Genomic DNA, 22,891 nt, shown 5'->3' with positions numbered 1-22,891 from the left:
TTAGATATACGCAGAGAGAATAAAATGGAAAAGTGACGTTTGTTAAGATTTCGTACGATTGTACTTAGAATTGTACTGTTCACACTTGCGTCGCGAACGTTGAACGTTGAGTACGCCATAGCATAGAAATAGTACAATATATGAAGTGAAAAAAGGAAAGAGAGACAGAGAAGTTATATATATATATATACAAATACTATACTAATCGTTGCCTTGCACTAGCCACGATCCCCGTTTCATTTTACGAAATGGATCCGGTGCGACAAAAGAGAACAATATGGAAAATTCAAACGCACGCAGTATACTTATTTTCTAGTACTTATACTCTGCGACATTTTAGTTTTATCGTTGCGTCACTGTTAACTCTTACTAGTCACATTTCATTGATAAAGGAAAAGAGAAAAAAAGAAGAAAATAAAAACGATTCGATCAGGTGTTTCAGAAAAAGGATAAAGAAGTCAATGTTACGGGAAAATGGAAACCTTTCGCGCTCTCTGGTAATGATTCTTTCTTAAGTCGATACTTTCTTTTTCTTTAATTCCATTCGTGTAAGATACACGCTGTTAGGAGACGATCTCTCCGCAAGTATTGTAACTTTAATTACGTATTTTTATACTGGCGCCGTTTAGGTACGATTACGATATGCCACGATTTCCTCTTTGTCCTTTATTTATAAGTACTGTAACTTTTACTTAACAGCCTGCGAGGAGTGAGTGGATGCGAAAACTTGTTAGAAAAATGATCGGCTGTCGCGAGCGCGAGTACAATACGAACACTCGAACTTCTCTGGAACGAGGCAAATTTACGCGATCGTTCCTGTGTTTCTCGCGTGCCATTGACGCAAATTTAAAGCTGAATCGACGCGCTCGCACATCAAAACTCTGCAGGCATACAAGTATCGATGAGCTAGTAGTGTTTTCTCAAGCGAACCACGCCATTTTGTAATCAAATTCGATCGGTCGCCAAGAAATCCACGACGCGAATTATCGATACGAATAAATATATATAACATACATAGACGAATAAGAACAAAGAATAATTACATATATAATTTCAGTAAAAAAAATATCATCGTATTTTGAATTGCTACGCCTAGAAACCTATCCCGTGACGCACGATTTCTTAAAAATTCGAAATTCTTCAATACGATCGAACGATTGCATCATGTTCAATTACCCAAAGGTGATTGTAAGATAAATCGACTAATAAGCGGAATTATTGGCTGTAAGACGTCAACACATTTTTCGCTAAAGGAATAATCAAATGATAAGCACAAGATGCGAACGACCTAGCTAACGTGAGTGATTAAAACTCACCGAGACGAGAAGCAAGATTGCGTAGTTATCAGTTTCAGGTGATATATTATTATTATTAGCGTGCTATTTTGTGTGGATACTTATCAGGAATAGATACGGCCGCTTTTCAGATAGTAACTCGTCGAACAACTTGTTTTCTATGACGAGAGGGAAAACAAAAGTCGGGCAAAGATTTACGAACCCCCATAAAACATTTGTTTGCGCCTTTTAATATTCGAGAACGCCCGCTGTTTAATCGGGGATTTTCAGGGAGAGTCGTAAAATATCGATATTTGCAAACGGGAACGCAAATACCCTCGATATAGATCCGACGATTTTTTGCACGCGAGAAAAGAGAAACGCGCGCGCGCGTTCGCTCGACTAGTTTATTTGAATTTGGAAAACACTGGTCCGCGCGAAGTTTTCTCAGGAATTCGAAACCGAAGACCAAGCCGCTCCTCTTCCAGCTGCTCGTCCTTCGCTCGCTCGCAAGAATGACGCGGAAACAGCCAACCTGAACCAATCACCATCGACTCCCACGCTGGAGTTCGCGGAGAATTAACCAAAAATATCTATCCGCGTAGTTACGCGGAACAAGCGGCGCCATCGTGCGATCCACAATCAGTAGATCGACGAGCCCTCGATCAGATCGATCCTGTGTTCGAATTTCGAACGCGCAGGCAAGGAACCCTCGTCGAGGGGTGACGTCGATCCCTGATCTATCGTACAGTGGGGGATAATACCTCGTATCTCGATCTCGATCCACGCGAAAGACGTCAATGGTATGAGTCGGAGCGAGTGATTTTCGAAATTACCTGCGAAATCAACGGTTGTTTGTCGCGATACGAAACTTCATTGAGTGGTCGTTGACGTCAGCGGCGTCAACTAATGAGATTAGATACGAGCCGACCCAAATGGTTCGCATCCGTGGAATAGTAGCGGCAGCGGGACGAAGAAATCGATGCGACGCGAAAAGAGACGGAAAATAGAAGGAATTAAGGCGAAGCACCGGGGGAGGAACGTGCGAACGCGTTGAAAGAACCGCTCGAGGTCTATTTGAAGAACAGACGCGCGATTTCTGGGTCAAGTGCGCGGCACGGTGCCTCGAAGTAGCCCTCCATGCTCGAACTTCGAACTTTGCGCGCCGCGAAGGATACGGGGGAACTCGTGTTCGCATTGGTGATCGATCAGGCGTCGATATCGCGGTCGATACCGGTGGAAACTGTCCATGAGTCGCGCTGACTCGAGAGCCAGGCGTGTTTATCGAGATATCAACGGAGACACGTATAAGATATAAGAGGGTCGACTAACGGGAGCCAGTGTTGTGCCGGATCTTGCTTACGTTGGTGAAGCGCGATCTCGAGAAGTGACACACGCAACTCGTACGTTCGAATCAAGACCGAGGAAGTAATCCAAGAGCGAGTCAGACATGCGGTGAGGCAAATATTTTGGTTCGAACGCGTGCTGTTTCTCTGACGTTGTTACCCTGGTTTGTTGATCGTCAATGTCTAATTGCGTGGCTGGTTTCCCTAGGATCTGGGTGTTGCTAACTCTGTTCCTGCTGGTCACGGTGCTGGCCGCGGAGACGTTCGCGAAGAAGCCTGGCAAGGACGTGGAATCGAAGGGAGGCAGCGAGAGGAAGAAGAGAGACGTCGCGTATTCGAAGTGAGTTTTCCGGACGTGCAACACCGTGCATAGTCGAACATTGCCGTCCCGTGGCGACAATTACGCAATTACTGTGCACTCGATCGGGCTTATCTTCGCCACGCACGATGGACTTTGCTTTCGTGTAGATTTTTCAGCAGCCGCGCTGTTGCTGGGGTGACGACGATCGGTTTTATTGTTTCAGAGAAGGAAAATGGAAGGGCGGAGAGGACAGGAAGGTGCAGAAGAAACGGAAGAACAGCGAGCCCGAGGAGAAGAGCGCGGAAGGATACACCGAGGACGTGGCTGAGAGCGAGGAGTCTGGTAAAGGGTACAAGTCGAAGAACAAGAAGCTGAAGGACAAGGAGAACGTCGACGTTAAGAGCAGATCGAAGAACGAATCGCCCAAGGACAAGTCTAAGAAGAAGAACAAGTACTCTCAGGAGTCCCAGGAGGTTCATCAGAAGAGCTCGAAGAAGTCGAAGGACAAGAAACTGAGGGACAAGAAAGTCGAGGAGGAAGGCAGCTTGGAAGTCGGGAACGAGTCGAAGCAGAAGGAGAACAAGAATGTTGCCAAGTCCGAGAAGGTGAAGAAACAGGAGCAGAAGAAGAAGAAGGTTCAGAAGAAAGAAGAGGCCGCTGTGGAGCAGGCGGAGGAGGAACCAGTCGAATTGGAAGTGGAGGAACCGAAGCTGAAACCAAGGTCGAAGAAGGATAAGAAGACCGCGCAGAAGAACAAGGAGGAGAAGAACAGGAAGAAACGCGAGTTACCAAAAGAGGAGGAGGTGGAACCGGAAGCGGAGAACTTGGCGGTCGACGAGGTTGAGGTAGTGGAAGCAGCTAACGAGAAGGCGGAAAGTTGTTCGAAGACGAGCAAAAACGAGGACACGGAGATGGCCGAAGATTGCGGGGATGGCTGCAACGAAGAGTAAATATCACGCATTGTCGTTTGCTCGTCATCGACGCGAAGATATCGCGAAAAGAGGGAGAAAGTTAAACTCGCGGGAGTGAAGAGCGCTCGTCGATACTGGCAGCGGCCAACACGATTCCCGAACTCTCCCGTATCTCGTACGATGAGCAATCGACCAATAACAATGTCGCACGTTGTATATTAAACCTCATTTATCTCATCTTTATCTACATCGAATCATACAAACGTTGCGTTACTTATAAAGCGATCGTTCCGCGACAATTAACCGCGGACACGCGTTAACACAAATGCACCACGTTGATCCTTAAAAATGTACATACAAATATGCCGGAATAAATATCTTTTTTAAATCATCCTCAGTCGCGTTTGGAGATCGCGTCGCGTTTACTCCTCTCGGGCATTAAACTCGATCGTCCAGCCGGTACCAACGTTGTTCATCGACGAGATGTATTTCACTATCACTTTACTGCTGCTGGACACGAATGTCGCTGGTCGATCCTGAAAACAAGCGAACGATAACTCGATCGAGAACGATATCATCGGTTACTCTCGATAGACTCGATTAGGGCTAGGAAATTACCCCTCCGCAGTAGCTGGTTGCCATAATTTCATCGCCGTCTGACGTGACGTCGTAGAACTCGACGACGTCGTACATGTAGTTGCAGCTGCTCTTCTTTCCCAAGTCGAACACCACGAAATTCAAGGCTACCTTCATTCCAAGCGGCACGTTGATATCCCAGATACACTCCGCGTTTTTGCGATACTCGTTCGGATACAAAGGCGACGTGAACGATCCCGCGTAATTAAATATTCGACCACCGCAGCCGCGACCTGTGTATTATTATTCATAAAGTTCCAATTGACCGACAGAACGCGGATACCTTCGACTGTTTTGCTTTTCTCTAAACGATCGTTACCTGTTACCCGGCACACGCCGTAGAAATAACAAACAAACACTGTACACACAGGTATATCGTACTACCTTCTTACCTGCGGTTGTGGACGTGTACGTGAGATCATAGTAGTCGTACGAGTTGTGATATTCGGACCAGGAATGTAAACTGAGCTTGTTCCCGGTGCTGAAGATGGGACTAGGTAGTCCTAAAGAGCACAACGACGCCACCAATTTGCCATTGAAATCACCGTCGTACACCTGCGCGAATATTTCAAGTAGAATCGTACTTCTCGAATGTAACATAAGGGACGCGTAAGCTTCGAGAGAAAAGTGGAAGACTTGCTTTCAGGGAGGACTTGGTGCAGTCCTCGGGATCGTAGAGCCCGAATTGGTTGAAGTACAAGGAGATCGTGCTGTTCGCAGGGACCGTAATAGTGATCCAGCAGTCCTCGATACTCTCGTGCACGATTCGACCCTGCTCGCTGGTGTAATTGCGATCGCAGGAAGCGACGCCGTACTCGAACTTGAACCCTGTGTGACCTGTGCTGGTGCCTTTGAACGTCACCTCGATCTCGGTGCTTATACTGCAACGGGAAGCGAGACAGAGTGTAACGAAGCGAATCGTTGCGTTATATCGATACGCGATCTCGGTTTAAATCGCTCGGTCGCTTACCTGTAGAAATCGTGAGGCAAATCGCCGCCACAGTATCTATACGAAGCGCTTGGTACGAACGTCACCTGCAAAGTAGGATTAAGAATATCGTGAGTTTTTTTCCAAAACATTATCGATAATTATTCGAGCGAGCAAATTAGTTGTCGTTACCATTTCGTTCATATTACCGTGCCAAATCAATCGATTCTCGGCGTCCGTCTCGACGTAGCTTCGTGCCTGTAGTTCGCAAAGATCGATGCAATCTTAACGGCGCTCCGTAATTACGTAATTCAAGGTATCAGATCGATTACTCACCGACATGTCTGTAATTTGAACGTAGTCAGTTTCGCATTTGCTCGAATCAGCCAGATCGAAGCTCAAGAAATGTATCTTCAGTCTGTCGACGGATGCACCGAACGTATCGCTCGCTTTCAACGTCCAGCGACACTTTGCATTCGGCTCGTAGCGATTCGGATAATTCGGCGATGATAATTGATGCCTCGTTGTGTTCACTATCAGTGGAGCGATGCCGCATAGCGCTGAAACAATCGTGTTATCGTTAACCACCACGTCTCTCGCGGATGTTCAATTAATCCACGCTGAAACGATTTTACAATTGACGACTTCCAGTGTTCCAATGACACCAGCGCCTTCGAGAGTGCCGTCGCTGACGAACCGTATCCAAAGTGAATTCGAACTGGACAGTATAGGCACAGCTGGTGGTTGGTTCCCGCAGTATTTCCCGATAAGATCAGCGAAAGGCCCAAAACCATCGCGAATCTAAACCAGATACAATGGAATGACGAATGACATTTCGATTATTAGATGCGCAGTCCACTTCGTTTACCTCGATGTAGTCACCGCTGCACTCGTTGTTAGCGACAGTTCTATTTGTAGCGTTCTTTAGGTCCATGCTATCGATAGTGAGCTTGATCTGCTTCCCTATATCCGTGATCACGTCCCAGTGACATTCCTCCAGACTTTCGTAAGTCGATTCCTTCTGCGTTCTGAACGCTTGTCTCTGACTATTGGTTAAATTAACGTTGCCACCGCATCCATCTAATGAGCTCTTCACGAAGATGACCTAAGACATTTCGATACTCGTCAGATGATTCAACCTTCTTCGACTCCTACAAAGTGATTCGAACCGGAATCGTGAGACTCACCTTCGCCACGAAGCCACGATAGTTACGAGTGTAATCCGCGTGAAACTGAACCATCATGGTGCTAGAGTTGGACCGCAAGGCTGGCAAATGTTGCTCCAGGTCTCCGCATAGTGTGGCTATTACGTTAGTTTCGTTCTCTTCCAGGCTGTTATAGACTTTGACGTAATCGTAGTAACATCTGCAAGATCCGCGTCATTAACCGCTTGCTCGATTGGCAATTTTATCAGAGAAAGTACCTGTAGCTGCTCTCCAATTCGAAGCTCTCGAAGCGAAGCACAACGTTCTTGTCTGCGGGTGCTCGAATTTGCCACACGCAGTTCATGTCCCCAAAGTATTTCTCGCCCTGCAGCAAGGGCTTGATCTCGCCAGGGGCTGTGATCACTCCTCCGCATTCTTTCGAATAAAAAGGAAGAAACAACGTTAAAGAATGGTCGACTGAGAGCCAGGTTACGTTTCGAGAAGCTCGTTGCAAGGAGTACCCGATATGTAATACTTGAACACGAAGCCCTGTTCTTGAATGTGACTGTCGGTCATGAAAATGATCTCCACCTGGTCCCTCGATTTAATCGGAGTCGGTTTGTTGCTTCCACACGCCACAATCGTTTCCTTCGAATACCTGTCCTCGTATACGATCGTCAAGTTGTCGTACTTGCAGTCCTTGTTACCTACAATTTCATCCATCGTCTGAGATCGACGATCATCCCTGTTAATTCGTTAAGCACCGAAGCCTACCATTCTCCAGCTGAAACTCTGTGAACTCCACTAGAATCTGCTTCTCTGGCGCGACGAGGGTATAGTTGCAGAACAAATTAGTTCGATAGAAATGCGGATAGGCCGGCGATGCGATCGTCTTGGGACGGGAGGTCACCTCGAATATACCACCGCAGTTCTCGCTCCAGACGGCGTGGAACCCGTCACCCTGGATCGCCTCGTTCGAACGGAACACCACCTTCATGCGATTGCTGGTCGAGTTGAATGGCGCCGGCGTATTACGACCGCAGACTTTTCCAAGACTGACCCACGATCCCTTCGAGGATTCGAGACCGTCTTGCACCCAGTTGAAGGCCTGTTTTAAAACGATACAGCGTTTCACCGCGTTCTCTACGCTCTATTATATCTATTGTTTCTCGCGTTACCAGACAAGGAGTAACGACAAACTCAAACACGCGTTCCGTTGCTAATTTTCGCTCGACCGCGATGGACCTCACCGCGATCGCGGTGTAACGGAAACGCGTTCGAGTCTCGTTGGCACGAGGATTTCTCACGCACCTCCACGTAATCCTTCTCGCAATTAGGGCTGGTCTCCAGATTGAAACGGTCGATGAACGTCAGCCCGACGTGGTAGCCGTTCGTCGCCGTTATTTCCCAGGCGCATTCCGCGTTATTCGGGTACTGCTTCGGGAACCTGCGAAACACACGGTGTTGGTACACGCCCGTCTCATTTGTCCCGCGTTATCACATCTCTGAATTACTTAGGCGACGAGATCTCTCGGCTGATGCCGCGCAGAACGCCCCCGCATCCGGTCTCCACCGATTCGATGACGAACTCGAAGTCGTCCGGCGCCTCTGAAGCCGTGTACTCGATCCACAGGAGATTGTGCGAGCTGGTGATGTTTGGCGGTTGAAGATCGCCGCAGAACTTACCAATATTCGGCGCGTAGTATCCACCATTCCTGGGGACAACGTTCAGCGTCACGTTTCCACGCTTTAACTCGCGCCATCCGCTCGATCGTAATTACCTGATGGTTATGTAGTTCTTATCGCAGCTGCCTAAATGCAGCCTGTTGAAGCGGAGCCTGATCACATCGGTGATTTGTGGATACTTCACCTTCCAGGCGCAACTGATAGGGAAAGATATGTTCTTGGGCGCTCTGACGACGTGCGACGGTCCCGTGAGTACGCCACCGCAAGGTTGCCATTCGTAATCGAGGCTGAAGTTCATCGGCGACCCGTTCGTTTTGTTCATTATCTACAAATTTCGAAGACTCAGGTCACCTGGAGAATCGCGTTTAAGCCCACCAGCTTACTTACGATCAGCTCGTTAACGAGCAGCGGGCTCCTCAGGTATACCGGTTCCGAGAAGTTTCCACAGATCATGCCGACGTCTTGATCGAGAGAGAAAGTTCGTTTAGTCTCGTTGCTCGAGGCGGTTTAAATCGTAGACGTTGGAGGCGTGTCAATTAAAATTAAAATTACCAGTGATCGAGATGTACTGAGTGGTGAAGCAAACATTCGAAGTGATCGAAGCCGATCTTCGGCTGACCAGCCCGGTTACCGCTATCGTCAACGTTAATCCAGTGACGGTTTCATTAGACGCTAGACTAATCTGCGGTGCTTCCACGCTCCACACGCAATAAAAGGAGGACTCGTTGAACGGTGGAGCCGTTGGCGCTCTCACGCTGCCTTTAACGTTCCGCAGTACTCCGCCGCAGGCTGAAAATTTCATTGTCAAGTTCACGGTGGAGCTGCGTTTAGCCAGTCGCTAATCTGCGGGAAAGAAAATCGACAAGCGAACGTACGAGCCGGTGCACGCGAGTGGTAACGTAATTTAAAGCCACGATGTCCTATCGCCGATTGATAATCGATCATCATGGTGTTACCGGAGCTGAATAGGTGCCTCACGGTCGAGTTCTGATATACTATCTTGATCCTAGATAGGAAGTGGAAATCGTTGAAGAACTGCAATAGAAAATATGGCAGAGGGGTGTGAAAAAACGTTGCGCGGTTGAGAAGATCGTTTAGGGTGCCGTTGAGACTTACCTCTATAGAATGAGCCATGTCGTTTATAGTGTCTATGTCTTGTATTTCGACGACCACGTGGAACGACTTCGGCAACGTGATCCTCCAGACACAGTATCTGAAAATACATCACGCGTGTGTGTGTGTACAAAGCTATTGGGGATTTGGTTTAATTCGAACTCGTAATAATCTACCCTGAATGCGCTGCAACGTTGGGATACCCGTAGGACTTGATCGTGCCTGACATCGCGGTGTAATCACCTCCGCAAGCTTCAACAGACATCGTTAACTATTACTTCCGCCGCGAAGCTTTTTACCAGCTTCTTAATCGATCGAAACGTGTACACAAATTAATCGACGCTTACTGTCTTTACTCGCGACGTATCTCACGTTGAATCCTCTGTAAGTCATGAACTCCAGTGTGTCGCTCTGGAAGGTGACGATAGCCTCGTTCGACGCTGTATAAGTGGTGTCGGGTAGCTCGAAGCCGCAGAAGGTTCCAAGGCTGTTAACTGGATAAGGAAACGATCAACGAAATATACCGATTCGAGAGAGGAAATAACGCGGCTTACCCTCGTCGAAACCGTGGTTCTGCAGCTTTTCGGAGATCCGCACGTAACCGGAGCTCCTGCATCGCCGGAACCCGGGCAAGTGTATGTCCAGGAAACTAAATTCCAACGAGTGATAGGGCGGAGCGATCACCTGCCATTCGCAGGTCAGATTCTTCGCGGCGGAGAACGGATAATTCGGCGATGTGATGGTGCCGTTCGTACCTCTGATAATACCGCCGCAGTCGTCTGCGAGAAGCAGAAGAAGCGTTGTTAAACATGTTTTCTTTGAAATTCGACATCGATAAGAACGATGGCTGATAGAGAACGAACTTCCTATGTATATCCTCGCTTTGAACCCATTCTTCGGCTCGGCCAGTTCCGTGTAGAAGTGAACGTGCAACATGTTTCCGGTGGTGGTGATCGTGCTGGGCGCTACATCCTTGCAGTATCTTCCGATCAGTTTCGAACTGTCCGTACCGCCGTCCCTGATTTCCACGTACTCTCTCACGCAACTGAAATCCATTTATCGCGTTAACGTTCGCGAATCATTTTAATACCGAGAACACGTACCTTGGGGTGTCGCTCAGATCGAATCTCTCGATGAAATCGATGGCTATCTTCTCTCTGTTGGGCGCCAGCACGGTCCACGTGCACTCGGAGTACGGATGCGGGATGTTCGGGTAATTCGGGGTCTTGATCTCCCACTCCTTCTGCCGGTCGGACAGCACGAACTCACCTCCGCAGTCCGTGCCTACTTCCCTGAATAATTCATCGACCGTCAGAAGTTTGCGTTTGACGCGAGACGCGCGTCAAAGAATGGGAAAACAATCGTGATCACCTGTAACTGAGTTGGAAACTGGTATTGGATTCGATACCGCGCACCTTTACGTACAGCCGGTTCCCGGTTGTCTGAAGAGGCGCTGGTATCACGTTGTCGCAGTATTTACCAGCGCCAAGGAAAGGCGACGTCTCCTCGCCGCCATTCTTCAGCTAGAAGGAAAAGTGATCAGGCATTCGAGAATATTGACGGTACTTTTTATCGACTAAGCTTACCATCAGGTAATGATTGGTGCACGTCCACTGGGGACCTTGTACGATCGACATTTTGGTAATCTTCACTTCTATCGTTCGTCCAGGCCTTACTTCAACGACCCACACGCAAACGAACTCGCCCAGGGGATCCGAGATACGCGTTCCTCTCACTTGGGTTATGTTGCTGAAGTTTATTACGCCGTTTGGTCCGCTCATCTTCCCACCGCATTCTGCGTCACATCCAACGATTAGAACGATACGCTCTCCTGATTTTAACCTCGAACGATTTGCGAGCAACGTGACGATTTACCTCGATAAACGTACGCGTTGAAGCCGGTCCTGTTCACGGACCTGTCCGTGTTGAACTTCACCGTCATAACGCTGTCCGCCTCCGTCTGGACCGACGTAGCGTTCGACAGGCAGAATCGGTTCAGCAGAGGGGCGTTGTTCGATTCTACCAGAGCGTTGCCTGAATAAACTGTAATGGAGTCGAACATGCAATCGCTGCTCTCCTCTAGATCAATGGCCAGTATTTTCAGCACCAAGTGGGTGCCAGCCGGCGAGGTGAAAACCCAGGTACAATGAAGATCGGAATCGTAGCCGTTCGGCCAGCCAGGCGAGGTGAACTTGTAGCTGGCGTTTTGCAGGCTCATCAAACCAATCTCCTCGGTGCAGTTGTCCACTGCAACAGAATGCAAAGTCGATGTTTCACGTTTTAACGATATCACAGACGTCTGAACTTACGCTCGATCTCGCTGTTCCCGCTGAACGGATCGTCGACGTCCCTCGGCACCTGCAACCAATTCAGATCGAACACGCTGCCTTGACGCAGGATATTGCTCGTGAACGAGATGAAGGCGACGTTGCTGGTCGTCGTGATGGGTTCGGATGTCTCTTGGCAGATCTCCGCTAGAACTGGCGCCTCGTCGTCGTAACCATCGTACACCTGTACGATCGAGGCGCGCGATTAAAGCTAGGTCGAGAGCCACGCTTCTGGTTTACCGATCGACAAGCTCACCGTGAGAGAGGAGGAGCACCACGTGAAGAAATTTTCAATGAACAGATCGGTGATCTGGATCCGTATCACCCATCCGAAATCCACGGTGATCCTCCACTTGACGGGGTTCCTATGCTTGTATGGGATCGGATAAAGGGGGGACGTGATCCTTCCCGCGTGGCCAGTGATGTCGTTCGTCGTGGCGATCTCGAACGAGGCTTTGAATCCTTTGCCAACGTCGACGCCGTCGCTCTTGAATTTGATCCACAGGTTCTTGAACGTCTCGACCCTTTCGAAGGTGGTCCCGCAGAATGTGCCGAGCAGATTCCCAGCTCCGTTGTCCTCGCGTACCTCCAGATAATCCAGATCGCAGTTCTCGCTCTGCTGCAGCTCGAACTCGGCGAAGGTCAGCTGGATCTTGCTTCCGGGCGAGGTGTTCAAGATCCAGACGCACTCAGAGTTCAGAGGATAAGAGTTCGGATAGCCTGGCGAGGCGATCGTACCCTCGCTCGAATTGTACGTACCGCCGCACGCTGCGATGCACAACGGACAGAGTTCAACGTTCCGTGCACCTCGTCGAAGTCGATAGAAATTCATCGCGTACCTGAGTTCAACGTAGTGTACGTGAGAGCAAAGTGTCCGAGGTAGTCTTCGTCGGAGTACAAGTGCACGGTGAGCGCGTTCCCGTTGCTGGTCACCGGCAAAGGTACAACGTTATCGCACCATTTGCCTCGGATCGGACCGTTCAAGCCTTCACCCTCGAAGACCTGCACGTAGTTCCACAAGCAATTGTCCGTCCATACGTAAGTTTCGAGATCCGTCACCAATTGCGTGAACGTGATGGTCACGTGATCGGCTATTTTTCGCAAACGAAACGATCAATAATTAGTTGAAATCGTAGCTGTTCGACTCAACGAGTCGTCGAACGTGAAGGTAATCTGACCTGGATCCTTGGCAATCAATATCCACGTGCAATTCGTGCTTTCGAACGAGTCGCCACTGTAACCTACGGATGGAGCGAGGAACCCTGGATCCTCCACGATGATGCGAGCACCGCAAGCTTTCGAGTATTTCGCTTTGAATCCTTTCGCTGACAGCGCGCTGTCCGTCCTCATCACGATCAGCATCTCGTTGCTGGTCGACACGTAGGAGGGTGGTAGCTGGTTTCGACAGTGGCTGCCCAACAACGGCGAGTCTCTCGTTGGCCCGTCGTATATCTGTGCAGGTATCGGGGAATATCGAGTTGGTAAAGTACGAGACGGTGATAAAAGAAAGAGAGAAATTCACGTACGCGAACGTAGTCGTCGGTGCATTGCCTCGTATCCTCGAGATCGAAGTCCAAGAAGGTGATGTTAACAACGTAATGCTGGTCCACCTGCAGCAGCCATTCGCAGTTCTGCTTGTTCGGATAATTCTTTGGGTAATTGGCAGAGAATATCACTCCCGTATCGGCGGTGTACTTCCCGCCGCAAGTGAGGGGGACCATTTTGTAGCTGGCGTTGAATCCGGTCGCCGCGTACCCCGAGTCGGAGTGGAACCTGAGGAACATTTTGTTCCCAAAGCTGGTGTAGACCACTGGCTTCGGCGAGTAACAGAGTTCGACCAGCAATGGCGCCTCGTCGTTCTCCCCGCCGTAAATCTGCAGCCTGTCGAAGATGCAACCCTTCTGCCTCTCGGTGTTTATCTGGGAACAGAATTAAAAACGCACGTTGCCCGTAATCGTTCTCGTTCCATCGAGAAACGTTCATCTAACGGATACCAACTTCGTGAAGAGTCAACTCGATGCTGTGCATGTAATCGACTTCTATCAGCCAGTGGCAATCGATATTCGACGGATAGGGGGACGGATAACCGGGTGACGTGAACGTGTCGAAAGGTCTGGTGAGTCGTCCGCCGCAACCGTCGACTATCCACTCCAACCGGAAGCCTCTGAAGGCGAGCAAAGAATCGGTGACGAAGTTGACGATCACTCTGTGATCCGTGGAGTGGATCTTGGACGGTAGGCCGGTGGAACTGCAGAGCTTCGCGAGCTGTTTCCTATCCGAATCGTCCTCGCTCTCCAGCACCTCCAGATAATCGTACTTGCACTCGTTCTCGATGCCCGTCCCCTCGAGGTCGAAATGGGAGAACGTCAGATTGATCTTGTTGCCCATCGGGGCGTCGATCGTCCAGCTGCAGTTCAGGTTGTGCTCGTAGTTGGCCGGGAAATTCGGTGATTCTATCACGCCGTTGAAACCCTGGATCTTGTTCACGCAAACTGTAAAGGGGAACGTTCGTTTCGTTTAGAGAACGGTGGATAAAGCTTCGCTTAGCGATCATCGACTCACGTGTTTCGTACGTCAGGTGGAAGCCACGCGCGAAAGTCGTGTAGTCGCTGCGGAATCGAATGTTCATTATATTCGTCTTGGACACGATCACTTTCGGATACGGCGCGTTGCAGTACGTCTGACTGTTCATCCGATTAGGCCCGTCGGTTATCTCGATGTAGTCGAATCTACAGTTATGGGAATTTTCCAGCTGCAGATCGACTATTAGCAGCCGCACCAAATTGCCAGCGGCCACCGCGATCTTCCAAGTGCAGTCCTCCAAGTGCGAGTAGTCGTGCGGATAATTCGGCGACATGATATCGCCATGGGCGGTGGTCAAAACCCCGCCGCAACCTAGAACATCCACAATGATCGAGGTAAGAGCGACTCTACGGCCAGTTTAGGTCAGTCGATTCTACCTGTCGTTGTACTGTCCCAGTCTATCGAGAAGCCTGAGAACGATCTCGTCGAGTCGGACGAGAATTTCAAGTACAATTGATTCGTCTGACTTATGATCTCCGTGGGGATGTTTGTTCCACAGAATTTGCCGATCAACGGGGAAGTCCCGTAGCCACCGTTTCTAAACAAATATCAATCGAATACAGCGTACACGATCTTGAGAGACATTTCTCTCTCGAGAGAGAGGCGGAAGGTTCTTCTTTTACCTGATCTCTAAGTAGTCGAAGAAACAATTAGTGTGCCGCTCGAGTTCGAAATGCGTTACGTTTAGAACAATCCTCCGTTTATTCGGCGCTTGGATAGTCCAGGTGCACTCCTTTCGACTCGGGTAACGTTGAGGATAGTTCGGTGACTGGATCACTCCGCTCGGTTTAACGAAATGGCCACCGCAGATCTTCGTAGCGTTGATGAGGATGTAAGTAGCCGCGAATCCTTCGTGAGTTACCGTCGAGTCAGAATTGAAGACCAGTGTCATCGAGTTCTTCTGTGTCATCAACATCGGCGGTATTTTCGAGCCGCAGAAACTGTAACAGTTAACCTTTGGTATTCGCACCGCTTCCAATATCGAACACTTGTAAAGTGTAATAAATGAACGAATGCGAGAGTAACGATCGCTGGTATAGTCAGACGTTTCATTTAAGGCAAGACTCCTCGTACGTACGTTCCTATTACATCTTGGTCGGGTAACTTGTAATTTTCGTAAACCTTGACGTAGTCGGTCCGACAGTAAAGGTTCTGTTCCAACTGGAAAGACAACCAATTCAGCTGCACCACGTATCCTATTGGAGCTTGTATCGTCCAGATGCAATGCTCGTTGTTGGCGTAGTATCCGTTCTCGGAGTTGGTTTGAATCGATCCGGCCAAGTCCGTGTAGATTCCTCCGCACCCTTTCGAACAGATCGCTCGTTAAAGAAGGGGAACTCGTCTCTTTTACCCACTCGCCTTCGTTCCCTCGCTTCCAACTTCTACTTACTGTTCGCGATTGTCGTGTAATTAGCCGAGAACCGTCCTCGACTAAGGTTGTCCAAGTTGAACTCGAGCAACATGAAGTTGTGCGTCGAGTAATAGGTGACCAAGTCCGTCTCAGTGACGCGGTTCTGGCCGCAGAGATTAGCGAGACGCGTGGCGTTCTTGTTGGCGCCGTCGTACACGCGCAGGTTCTCCTCGTAGCATTGGCTCAGCAACAAATTATATTTCAACGTGTTCACGATGTGCACGTCCAGGATCCTTAGCATGATTCTCTTGCTGGGCGGCTGCTTGATCTTGTACGTGCAGTGCAAACTGGTATGCTCCTCCAGCTGAGGGTACATCGGCGACTGAATGAGCCCCGTTTCCTCGGTGTACACGCCGCCGCACATGATCGTGTACGAGAGAGAGAACGAGCCCTTTTGATACAACCTGGAGTTGAAGATGATCAGCACCACGTTCGACTTCGACACGATCGTAGGTGGGATCGTGTTGCCGCAGTACCGTCCGATCAGAGGCGACTCGCTGGTCTCGCCGTCGTACACCTGACGGAGGGACGGATAGTTAGAAAGATCGGTACTCGCGAGAGTCGAGATCGGAGTGTCAGAAACGGAATACCTCGACGCGTTCGTTGTCACATTTCCTGTCTTTTAACTCGAATTTAGACCAAGTAATCTCTATACGCTCGCCAAGGGGAATCTGAATCTTCCACTCGCACTCTATGTCCTTGAGATTGGCAATGTTCGGTGGGCTGGTGATAGTGTCCGCTGTAGACGTGTACACGCCGTTACAACCGGGTCTGCCTGAAAGTTCATCGCACGGTTTGTAGAATTATTCGAGTAGCCAAAGAATTCGAACTGGTTCGAAGCGTTCCGTGAATTTTCATCACCTTCGATGGCGGAGTAATGGATCTGAAAGCCGGCATCTTGGCCAGCGCTGTCGGAATGGAAATAGATGATCGCTTGCGAGGAGGGTACGATCAGAGGCGCTGGATGACTGTGATTACAATAAAGTCCCAATCGTTTGTTGTGTATAGTGGTGATCTGCGGAAAATGAGATAACAAGAGAAATTGTAGCTGGTTCGAATCAGCGTTACCCGCGTGTATTTACCTCGAGGAAGTCCGCCTCGCACGTTGGATGTTCCTCGAGCATCAATTGCCCGAAATGGATCTGTATCCTCTTGGATGGTTTAACGCTGATCTGCCAATAGCAATCTCTGTTCGGTGGATACCTGCCCGGTGATCCGGGCGAGCTGATCGTCCCGTAATCGTCCCTCAGCGTGCCGCCGCAAACCGGTGTGGTGCTGTTCCATCGAAACATGAACCCGTCATGAGATATGCTGTTATCTGAATGAAACCAGAAGTACAGAGAGTTGTGGGAGGATACGATATTCCCGTTCCCGTGGGGTAAAGTTTTCCCGCAGAATCTGCCGATCATCTGACTGCCCGCGTTGCGGCCGTCGTGTATCTGAAAACGCGTTGTTAACGTAGCCACGATCAATGATACACGCGACACTCGCCGCGGACCCGCTCGCCTGTGCCCACCTGTAGAAAGTCGTATTTGCAGTCGGTCGATTCCTCCAGATTGAAACTGGTGAACGTTACGTTTAACACGAGCGAGCTGTTGGTGACCAGAACCCAGGCGCAGCTTAGCCCGTGCTGATAAACGTTCCCGCCGCTTGGGAACTTTAGGTGGCCCACGGGATTCCGGGACACACCCCCGCAGGTTTGCCGCAGCGTCTCGCATCTGCTCCCCGTATGGGACGTCGGGCAATCGCAGGTTATCGCGCCGTTGGATATCAAACAGACGCCGTTGTTCTTGCAGGGATTCGGAACGCACGGATCCGTTTTTATGTTACACGTAGCGCCTGAAATAATTGGCGACGTTTGGTATATCGTTCGAAATGGTATCGGGACGATTAAACGGAAAATGACTCGCACCGGTGTATCCAGAATTGCACAAGCATTCGTAGCCGTTCTCCACGACGACGCATCTGCCGTGCACACAGGGATTACGGGAGCAGGGTGAAGTAACAGACGGTAGGGTTGACGGTCGACAACCGTTCGGTCCGGTCCCGAGGCCCACCATACCAAGTGGACAACGACAGATTACGTAGGCGCTCGTGAGACCTGGATTCTCGACGCACGTGGCTAATGGATGACAACCCCCGTTGTTGATCGCGCAGCTACCGACGTAGGTGCATGTCACACCGTCGCCGCGGTAGCCCGTGGGACAGGTGCCGCACGTGCTCGAGCCCTGTTAACCAATCCTGTCTAGATCCAACTATCTTATGACACGCGCGGACTTTCTCCTATTACCATTGTGTTGATGCACTGAACCCTGGGGGACGTGCTGCACCCTCCGTTGTTCTCCTGGCACTCGTCAATGTCGGTGCAGTAGTAACCGTTTCCGGTGTAACCGCGAGGGCAGGAGTCGCAGAAGAACGTGCCCGGAGCATTTCGACACTCGACCCAAGGATTCACGGAACACGGTCGGTGATTTCCGGCGCATTCATCCACGTCCTTGATGCAGGCTGGATTCGTGCCATCCGCCTGCCACCCCTAAACGAACCGAATATATTCGCGTCAATTACCTGGGACTAGTTGGTCGACAGAGAGACGCGTCAGATAGTCAGCGATAAATACTTGGTCGCAAATGCAGGTGTAACCGAGCGGCGAACCAACTTTCGGCACGCAGACACCGTGCCCGCACAGTTCGTTCGAACTTTCAGTGTTGCACACGGAAGTCTTCGCTGTGCAGTGAAGGCCGAACCATCCCGGGGCGCAATCGCACCTGAAGGGTCGAAGTGGAATTAGTAATCGCGAATGATTGCGAAACAGTGTTCTTCGATTAGCAGATTAGTTAGAAGGATAAAGTTGTCGAGGTACCTGTAGGATCCTGGGAGATTGTGGCAAGTGGCCCCGTTCTGACATCCAAGGTCCGTTCCTAGCAATCGAACGCATTCATTTACGTCCACCACGCAATTTGGTCCCTGTATAGTCACGAAAATTAGGCATCGATAACGATGCGGAGGAACGATGATTAACTTACTCCGTATTGGACAACTTACTTCCCAATTCGATGGACAGTGACACTGATACCCTTCGTAAAGATCCTGACACGTGCCACCGTTCAAACAGGGATTGCTGAGGCACTCGTTATACGTCAGTTTCAGTTCGATCGATTTCACTTTTTCTTCCACTCGCCGCACCTAAAAGGAATTCCTCGTGTTCGTTACAGAGACGCGTGAAGTATGATACTTTATCGATAGATACTCCTATACGTACCCGCTGGTTGAGCATGCGAATTTTGAAACTCATCATTGTGGACTGTAAGCAATAAGCGAATCAGCGAAACATGAATTTCTCGGGTGAAATCTTGTTTCAAGGATACCTACGTCATTTCTCGACCATATACCAGGTGGTAACGTGGTATTGCCGTCTCCAAATCCTCTCATCATATTTATCCTTTTCTCCAAACCATCTGGTCCCTCCACGATTTGAGTCAATCGCTGCACATTCGACTCTACCTCGGCCAGATATCCGGTTTTCCATCTCTCGATCAAACGCGTCGCGCTTTCCGCCTAAAAGGAAACCAACCACATCGTCAACGAGAGAATCGCTCCTGTAATATATTGGAAAAACGCTTCCAGTACCGCTGTAGCAACGTGTAGCAAATTAATTTTGTTCACGTTCACGTAGCCATCCCCGAGGACCTTCAGGGTGATGTTCCTGTCCTTTGCGGCGGAAATGAACAGATTTCCGTCACGGGACTCCAGCACGGGTCTGGAAAGTGTTAAAAATTACTTTTATGCAACTTTGCGCGGTCAAAAAGTTTCTAAGTTCTTTCTCTCTTTTTTTTCGCCGAGTGATCAGATCTGCCGGAAATTGCGTTCTCCAAACCTGTCGTCCATCCACGCCGCGCAGAATCCCAAGCAAGTCAACAGGAACCATTGAGCCCTCGCACCCATGTCGACGCTACGATTTGAAGCGTGCTCGGTCGAACTTTGTTACAGCATCTCCTGTCGGACGCTGCGCGAGATCCTTCTCATCGAAATGTTCGTTTCGAACTGCATCGAATGATCAGAAACGAAACATATCGTCGATCGAAAGTGGGCGTATTTGGTGGACAATTATCACAGTCCACCCAGTATCGGTTACACGTTTATTGCGACAAGCTAGTGTCATCGGTAACCAATGTTTTCCTAGTAAAGAATATCCTAGAAAGAATCGTCTGAACTCTTCAACATTTATTTCGACGTACTCTTATATTCTTTATCGCATTTCAATACAGAATCTTTCTTATTTTAAAACGCTAAGTTAAGCTCGCATTGAGAAGGAAATACGATCGATTATCAATTATTGCGATTTATACAATTTTCACGATTACATAATATGTTGCAAACGAGAAAGTTCGCGATATTCAATAATTTATTATACGTGGTATTTAATGATTTAATTAGAGTGTTCCGTGCGATTCGAAATTCAGCGGCAAGAAGGCAAGTGGGCGTCGAAGGTGCGCTCGCAGCGCCATCTGGCGTGGGGATAGAGTAGCTACGTCACGGACGGGCGGTCGCGTAGCGGCCGTTCTCCTCCGAGTCAGACAGTATGGCTTCGGCTGCCGGTTCGTTCGCGTTGTTGGTGTCGAACCGCGGTGTTACGGTGCGTAGTCGGCCGCGGGTGTGCGTGCTCCGTTTTTTGCGAACGAGACACCGCTCGTGAAACGTGGACGTGCGCGAAGGGTGGCGGAGACGAGGACGCTCGAGTGACGCAAGGCCGAGGGGTGAGAACGGACACCACATACAACAGGGCAGAGATGCGGCGAAATGTGAAAATTGTGTTGCTGCTGTCATGCGCGTGGATGTTCGCCTTTGTTTACTACTACCACACGTCGCGGGACACCAAGGTACGTAAATGAAATCACCGTTTAAAACCCGATGTAATTCGCGGTGCGTGATTGCGGGGGTGGCCATGTGCGCGACCCTCGACGATCGCAGCGCAACCCCGCGCGAGAACCATGCGAACGTTTCACCCTTTGCGCGTCGCTGGCACGTTGCTTTCGCCTCCGAGCGACCTTGCTATCGTGCAGATAGCGGTAACGCGTATCGAGCCAGAGCACGAGGCGGCATGGGATTCCATCGACAACAATGAGTCACATTTTATCTCGCGCGTTATGTAGCACGCTGTCTTCTGTTCCGATGTTTTCGATTCTTGCAGAACTACGCACATTTGGCTCGACGTACGTTAGCTCTCTATCTGCGACGTTACATACGAGGTGGCCTACTAGATTTGACATTCCTCCAACTTCTGTTATTTACGATTTCGACTGGTAAATACTAGCTGGCAATTATCGGGGTATTCGAGTGACGCGTTCTCGTTGCGATCTGTAAAATTGCGTGACAGATCTCGTTCCCGATACTTGGCGTTCATCGAACCGTTACACGCGACGTCGTAGCGTATCGATAAATGATTACCGATAAAGATACCGTCGTAAAAATCCGCTTTCTCGCGTTGCGCCCGTTCCACGTTTGAATCTGGAACGGCCGGTCACGTGACTGGTTCACGTGTCACGCGGGGAATTGAACGAGTTTCACGGTAAACGTATCCGAGGTACAGCGAACGGTTAACGGGCAGTGAATAACGACGGGCGTATGCCGACGGATTCTGGCCAGCGTTATTGCCCTTATTAGCATCGTACGATAGAGGCTTTGCAAACAATTCCAGTGGCCCGTGGCCGGGACGTTTGATCGACCGGAACGTCAGATCGATTACAGGCGTTATGCTAGATCGTTACAGCTATTACAGCGTGTAATCGAGGCCTCTCGAATGCATTTGCACATTTATCGCTAATTTATTTCCACCTCGTAAACGCATGCAAAAATGAAGATCATTAAGTCGTACGGACTGGACGTGTCAACCACGATAAAAAAGTAATCATGAAAATGGATAGGAGAATAAGCGACGCGTAACTGTCCGTAATAAAATAATTAACGTTCATTTGCGTATCAATGATCGTTGGGTCGGTAGCGCGTTCTCTCTGCGTTTCTCCTTAACCGAGCTGGTTCCCATCGCTTGCTCTCGGAAACACGTTAATTAGGTAAAACCGCGCGACGGGTGACTCGTGCGAGAAAAGAGAGTGAAAGTGATTCTCGATGTTACTCGGTCGTTTTGGTAACCGGGGCCTGGCTTGCGTAGCTGGTAAACGGCGAATTCGTGTTGTTTCACGATCGAATGATTTCCGCGAGTCATTAGATTGGACGCTCGGGAAGAGCTGCAACAAATTATCGCTCGAACGGTGCAATAGAAAGTCTTCTAAACGCTGAATCGCTCGGGTGATTCTCTTCTCCCGCGTATTTCAACCATATTGCCGCTCGAATCTCGTTGAAATTCGATGAAAATGTAAATACATACTTTGTACCGGAAAATCGGAAAATTCGATTCTCCAAAGCATCTCCTGGGTTATCTATCTTTCGATCCGCGCATTTTTAGACGAAAAAGTTAGGAAGTTGCGTTTCGCGAGGCGCAAGCACGGAAGCGATGGAACGATTTTCGACGTGGCGCCGCAGGAAACGTCGCGTCGGCTCGCTCGAAGACCGTTCGCCTCGCGTGCATTAATGGGACACACAGCAGCTCGAAAGATTGACGGACGTGTTTTACGAGCTCGTGAATGGACCGAACGACGGCGCGTGCACGCGTCGCTGGTAGTTTGTGTGCACAGCATCCGAGCAACTGGTGAATAAACCGTGGTAATTCCGCGCGAACTTATTCCCGACGCCGCGTGGCCTCCACGGGTTCTTCTCCGCCGCTGAAATTTCTCACAGCCGATTGTTCCATTCGTTTAGACCGCGCGAGTAGTCCGGTTCTGTTTATTGACCTACTATCCTTCTCTTTCTCTGTATCCGTTTTAATTACAGTAATTGAATCTAAGACGGATTGGGAGAGAATTGGCACAGTTTCGGTTCCGCGAACCGTTTAGAAAGTTTCATCGAAAATATGATGGAACATTCCGCGGTAGGTACGTACGATCGGTTCGGGAATTATTTTTTTATTTATAGCCGCGCGATACGTTGGAGAGCGACGGTTACGCGAATTTTTTTTAATCAGTCCATCCGAATTTTTGCATTATTAGTGAAAACGGGGAGAACGCTGGCTGTTCGTTCATCATTTCGCGGGAATATATCTTCATTAACGAGATGTAGGCGCGTGTAGCGATCCACGCTGGGTAGTTGATAGTCGTATTTCTGCCACGATATTAAAAG

The 22,891-nt window shown here is 49.5% G+C and overlaps 3 protein-coding genes across 3 annotated transcripts in view; 2 read left to right on the top strand and 1 right to left on the bottom strand.

The window, feature by feature from the left end:
- Nucleotides 1-2,403: 2,403 nt before the first annotated feature.
- LOC143433302 (uncharacterized) lies at nucleotides 2,404-4,069 on the top strand. The gene is made up of 3 exons (XM_076910600.1): nucleotides 2,404-2,729; nucleotides 2,829-2,960; nucleotides 3,145-4,069. Exons 1-3 carry the CDS (start codon nucleotides 2,725-2,727, stop codon nucleotides 3,869-3,871), a joined length of 864 nt encoding a protein of 287 aa, XP_076766715.1. The 5' UTR covers nucleotides 2,404-2,724; the 3' UTR covers nucleotides 3,872-4,069.
- A 185-nt stretch (nucleotides 4,070-4,254) lies between these two features.
- On the bottom strand, nucleotides 4,255-19,695 carry Cubn (Cubilin). The gene is made up of 52 exons (XM_076910611.1): nucleotides 19,536-19,695; nucleotides 19,289-19,418; nucleotides 19,031-19,216; nucleotides 18,921-18,962; nucleotides 18,704-18,844; nucleotides 18,522-18,625; nucleotides 18,279-18,426; nucleotides 17,952-18,194; nucleotides 17,574-17,889; nucleotides 17,178-17,500; nucleotides 16,744-17,100; nucleotides 16,523-16,676; nucleotides 16,252-16,436; nucleotides 15,641-16,178; nucleotides 15,329-15,554; nucleotides 14,874-15,191; nucleotides 14,628-14,788; nucleotides 14,230-14,562; nucleotides 13,666-14,159; nucleotides 13,194-13,586; nucleotides 12,846-13,119; nucleotides 12,507-12,758; nucleotides 11,924-12,435; nucleotides 11,650-11,851; nucleotides 11,216-11,587; nucleotides 10,927-11,135; nucleotides 10,712-10,863; nucleotides 10,444-10,632; nucleotides 10,204-10,385; nucleotides 9,895-10,119; nucleotides 9,688-9,834; nucleotides 9,517-9,592; nucleotides 9,344-9,440; nucleotides 9,103-9,262; nucleotides 8,780-9,016; nucleotides 8,615-8,688; nucleotides 8,323-8,552; nucleotides 8,056-8,256; nucleotides 7,853-7,988; nucleotides 7,316-7,649; nucleotides 7,063-7,248; nucleotides 6,820-6,976; nucleotides 6,584-6,761; nucleotides 6,265-6,501; nucleotides 6,032-6,197; nucleotides 5,733-5,956; nucleotides 5,589-5,654; nucleotides 5,439-5,503; nucleotides 5,103-5,349; nucleotides 4,861-5,017; nucleotides 4,451-4,701; nucleotides 4,255-4,368 (listed from the first exon to the last, which is right to left on the bottom strand). Exons 1-52 carry the CDS (start codon nucleotides 19,601-19,603, stop codon nucleotides 4,255-4,257), a joined length of 11,169 nt encoding a protein of 3,722 aa, XP_076766726.1. The 5' UTR covers nucleotides 19,604-19,695.
- Nucleotides 19,696-20,225: 530 nt separating this feature from the next.
- The window catches only part of Pgant2 (polypeptide N-acetylgalactosaminyltransferase 2), a 143,048-nt gene continuing 140,382 nt past the window's right edge, over nucleotides 20,226-22,891 (top strand). Inside the window, exon 1 of the mRNA XM_076910590.1 lies at nucleotides 20,226-20,538. Within this exon, the coding sequence (XP_076766705.1) occupies nucleotides 20,449-20,538 (90 nt within the window). The 5' untranslated portion in view covers nucleotides 20,226-20,448. The remainder of the gene's footprint in view (nucleotides 20,539-22,891) is intronic.

This window comes from Xylocopa sonorina, chromosome 2, assembly GCF_050948175.1.
Source record: "Xylocopa sonorina isolate GNS202 chromosome 2, iyXylSono1_principal, whole genome shotgun sequence".
Classification (NCBI taxonomy): Eukaryota; Metazoa; Arthropoda; class Insecta; order Hymenoptera; family Apidae; genus Xylocopa; species Xylocopa sonorina.
The sequence above is the reverse complement of the archived record's forward strand: the minus strand, read 5'-3'. Positions and strand labels throughout refer to the sequence as shown.

Bases quoted from the DNA above. Each gene is read 5' to 3' on its own strand.
- Cubn (XM_076910611.1), bottom strand. From the start codon at position 19,603: ATGGGTGCGAGGGCTCAATGGTTCCTGTTGACTTGCTTGGGATTCTGC. The intron at 18,845-18,920 runs GTACGTATAGGA...AATTCCTTTTAG, and splicing joins TTCGCATGCTCAACCAGCGG to GTGCGGCGAGTGGAAGAAAA. The intron at 14,160-14,229 runs GTGAGTCGATGA...TCCCCTTTACAG, and splicing joins CCACCTGACGTACGAAACAC to TTTGCGTGAACAAGATCCAG.
- LOC143433302 (XM_076910600.1), top strand. The intron at 2,961-3,144 runs GTGAGTTTTCCG...TTATTGTTTCAG, and splicing joins AGAGACGTCGCGTATTCGAA to AGAAGGAAAATGGAAGGGCG.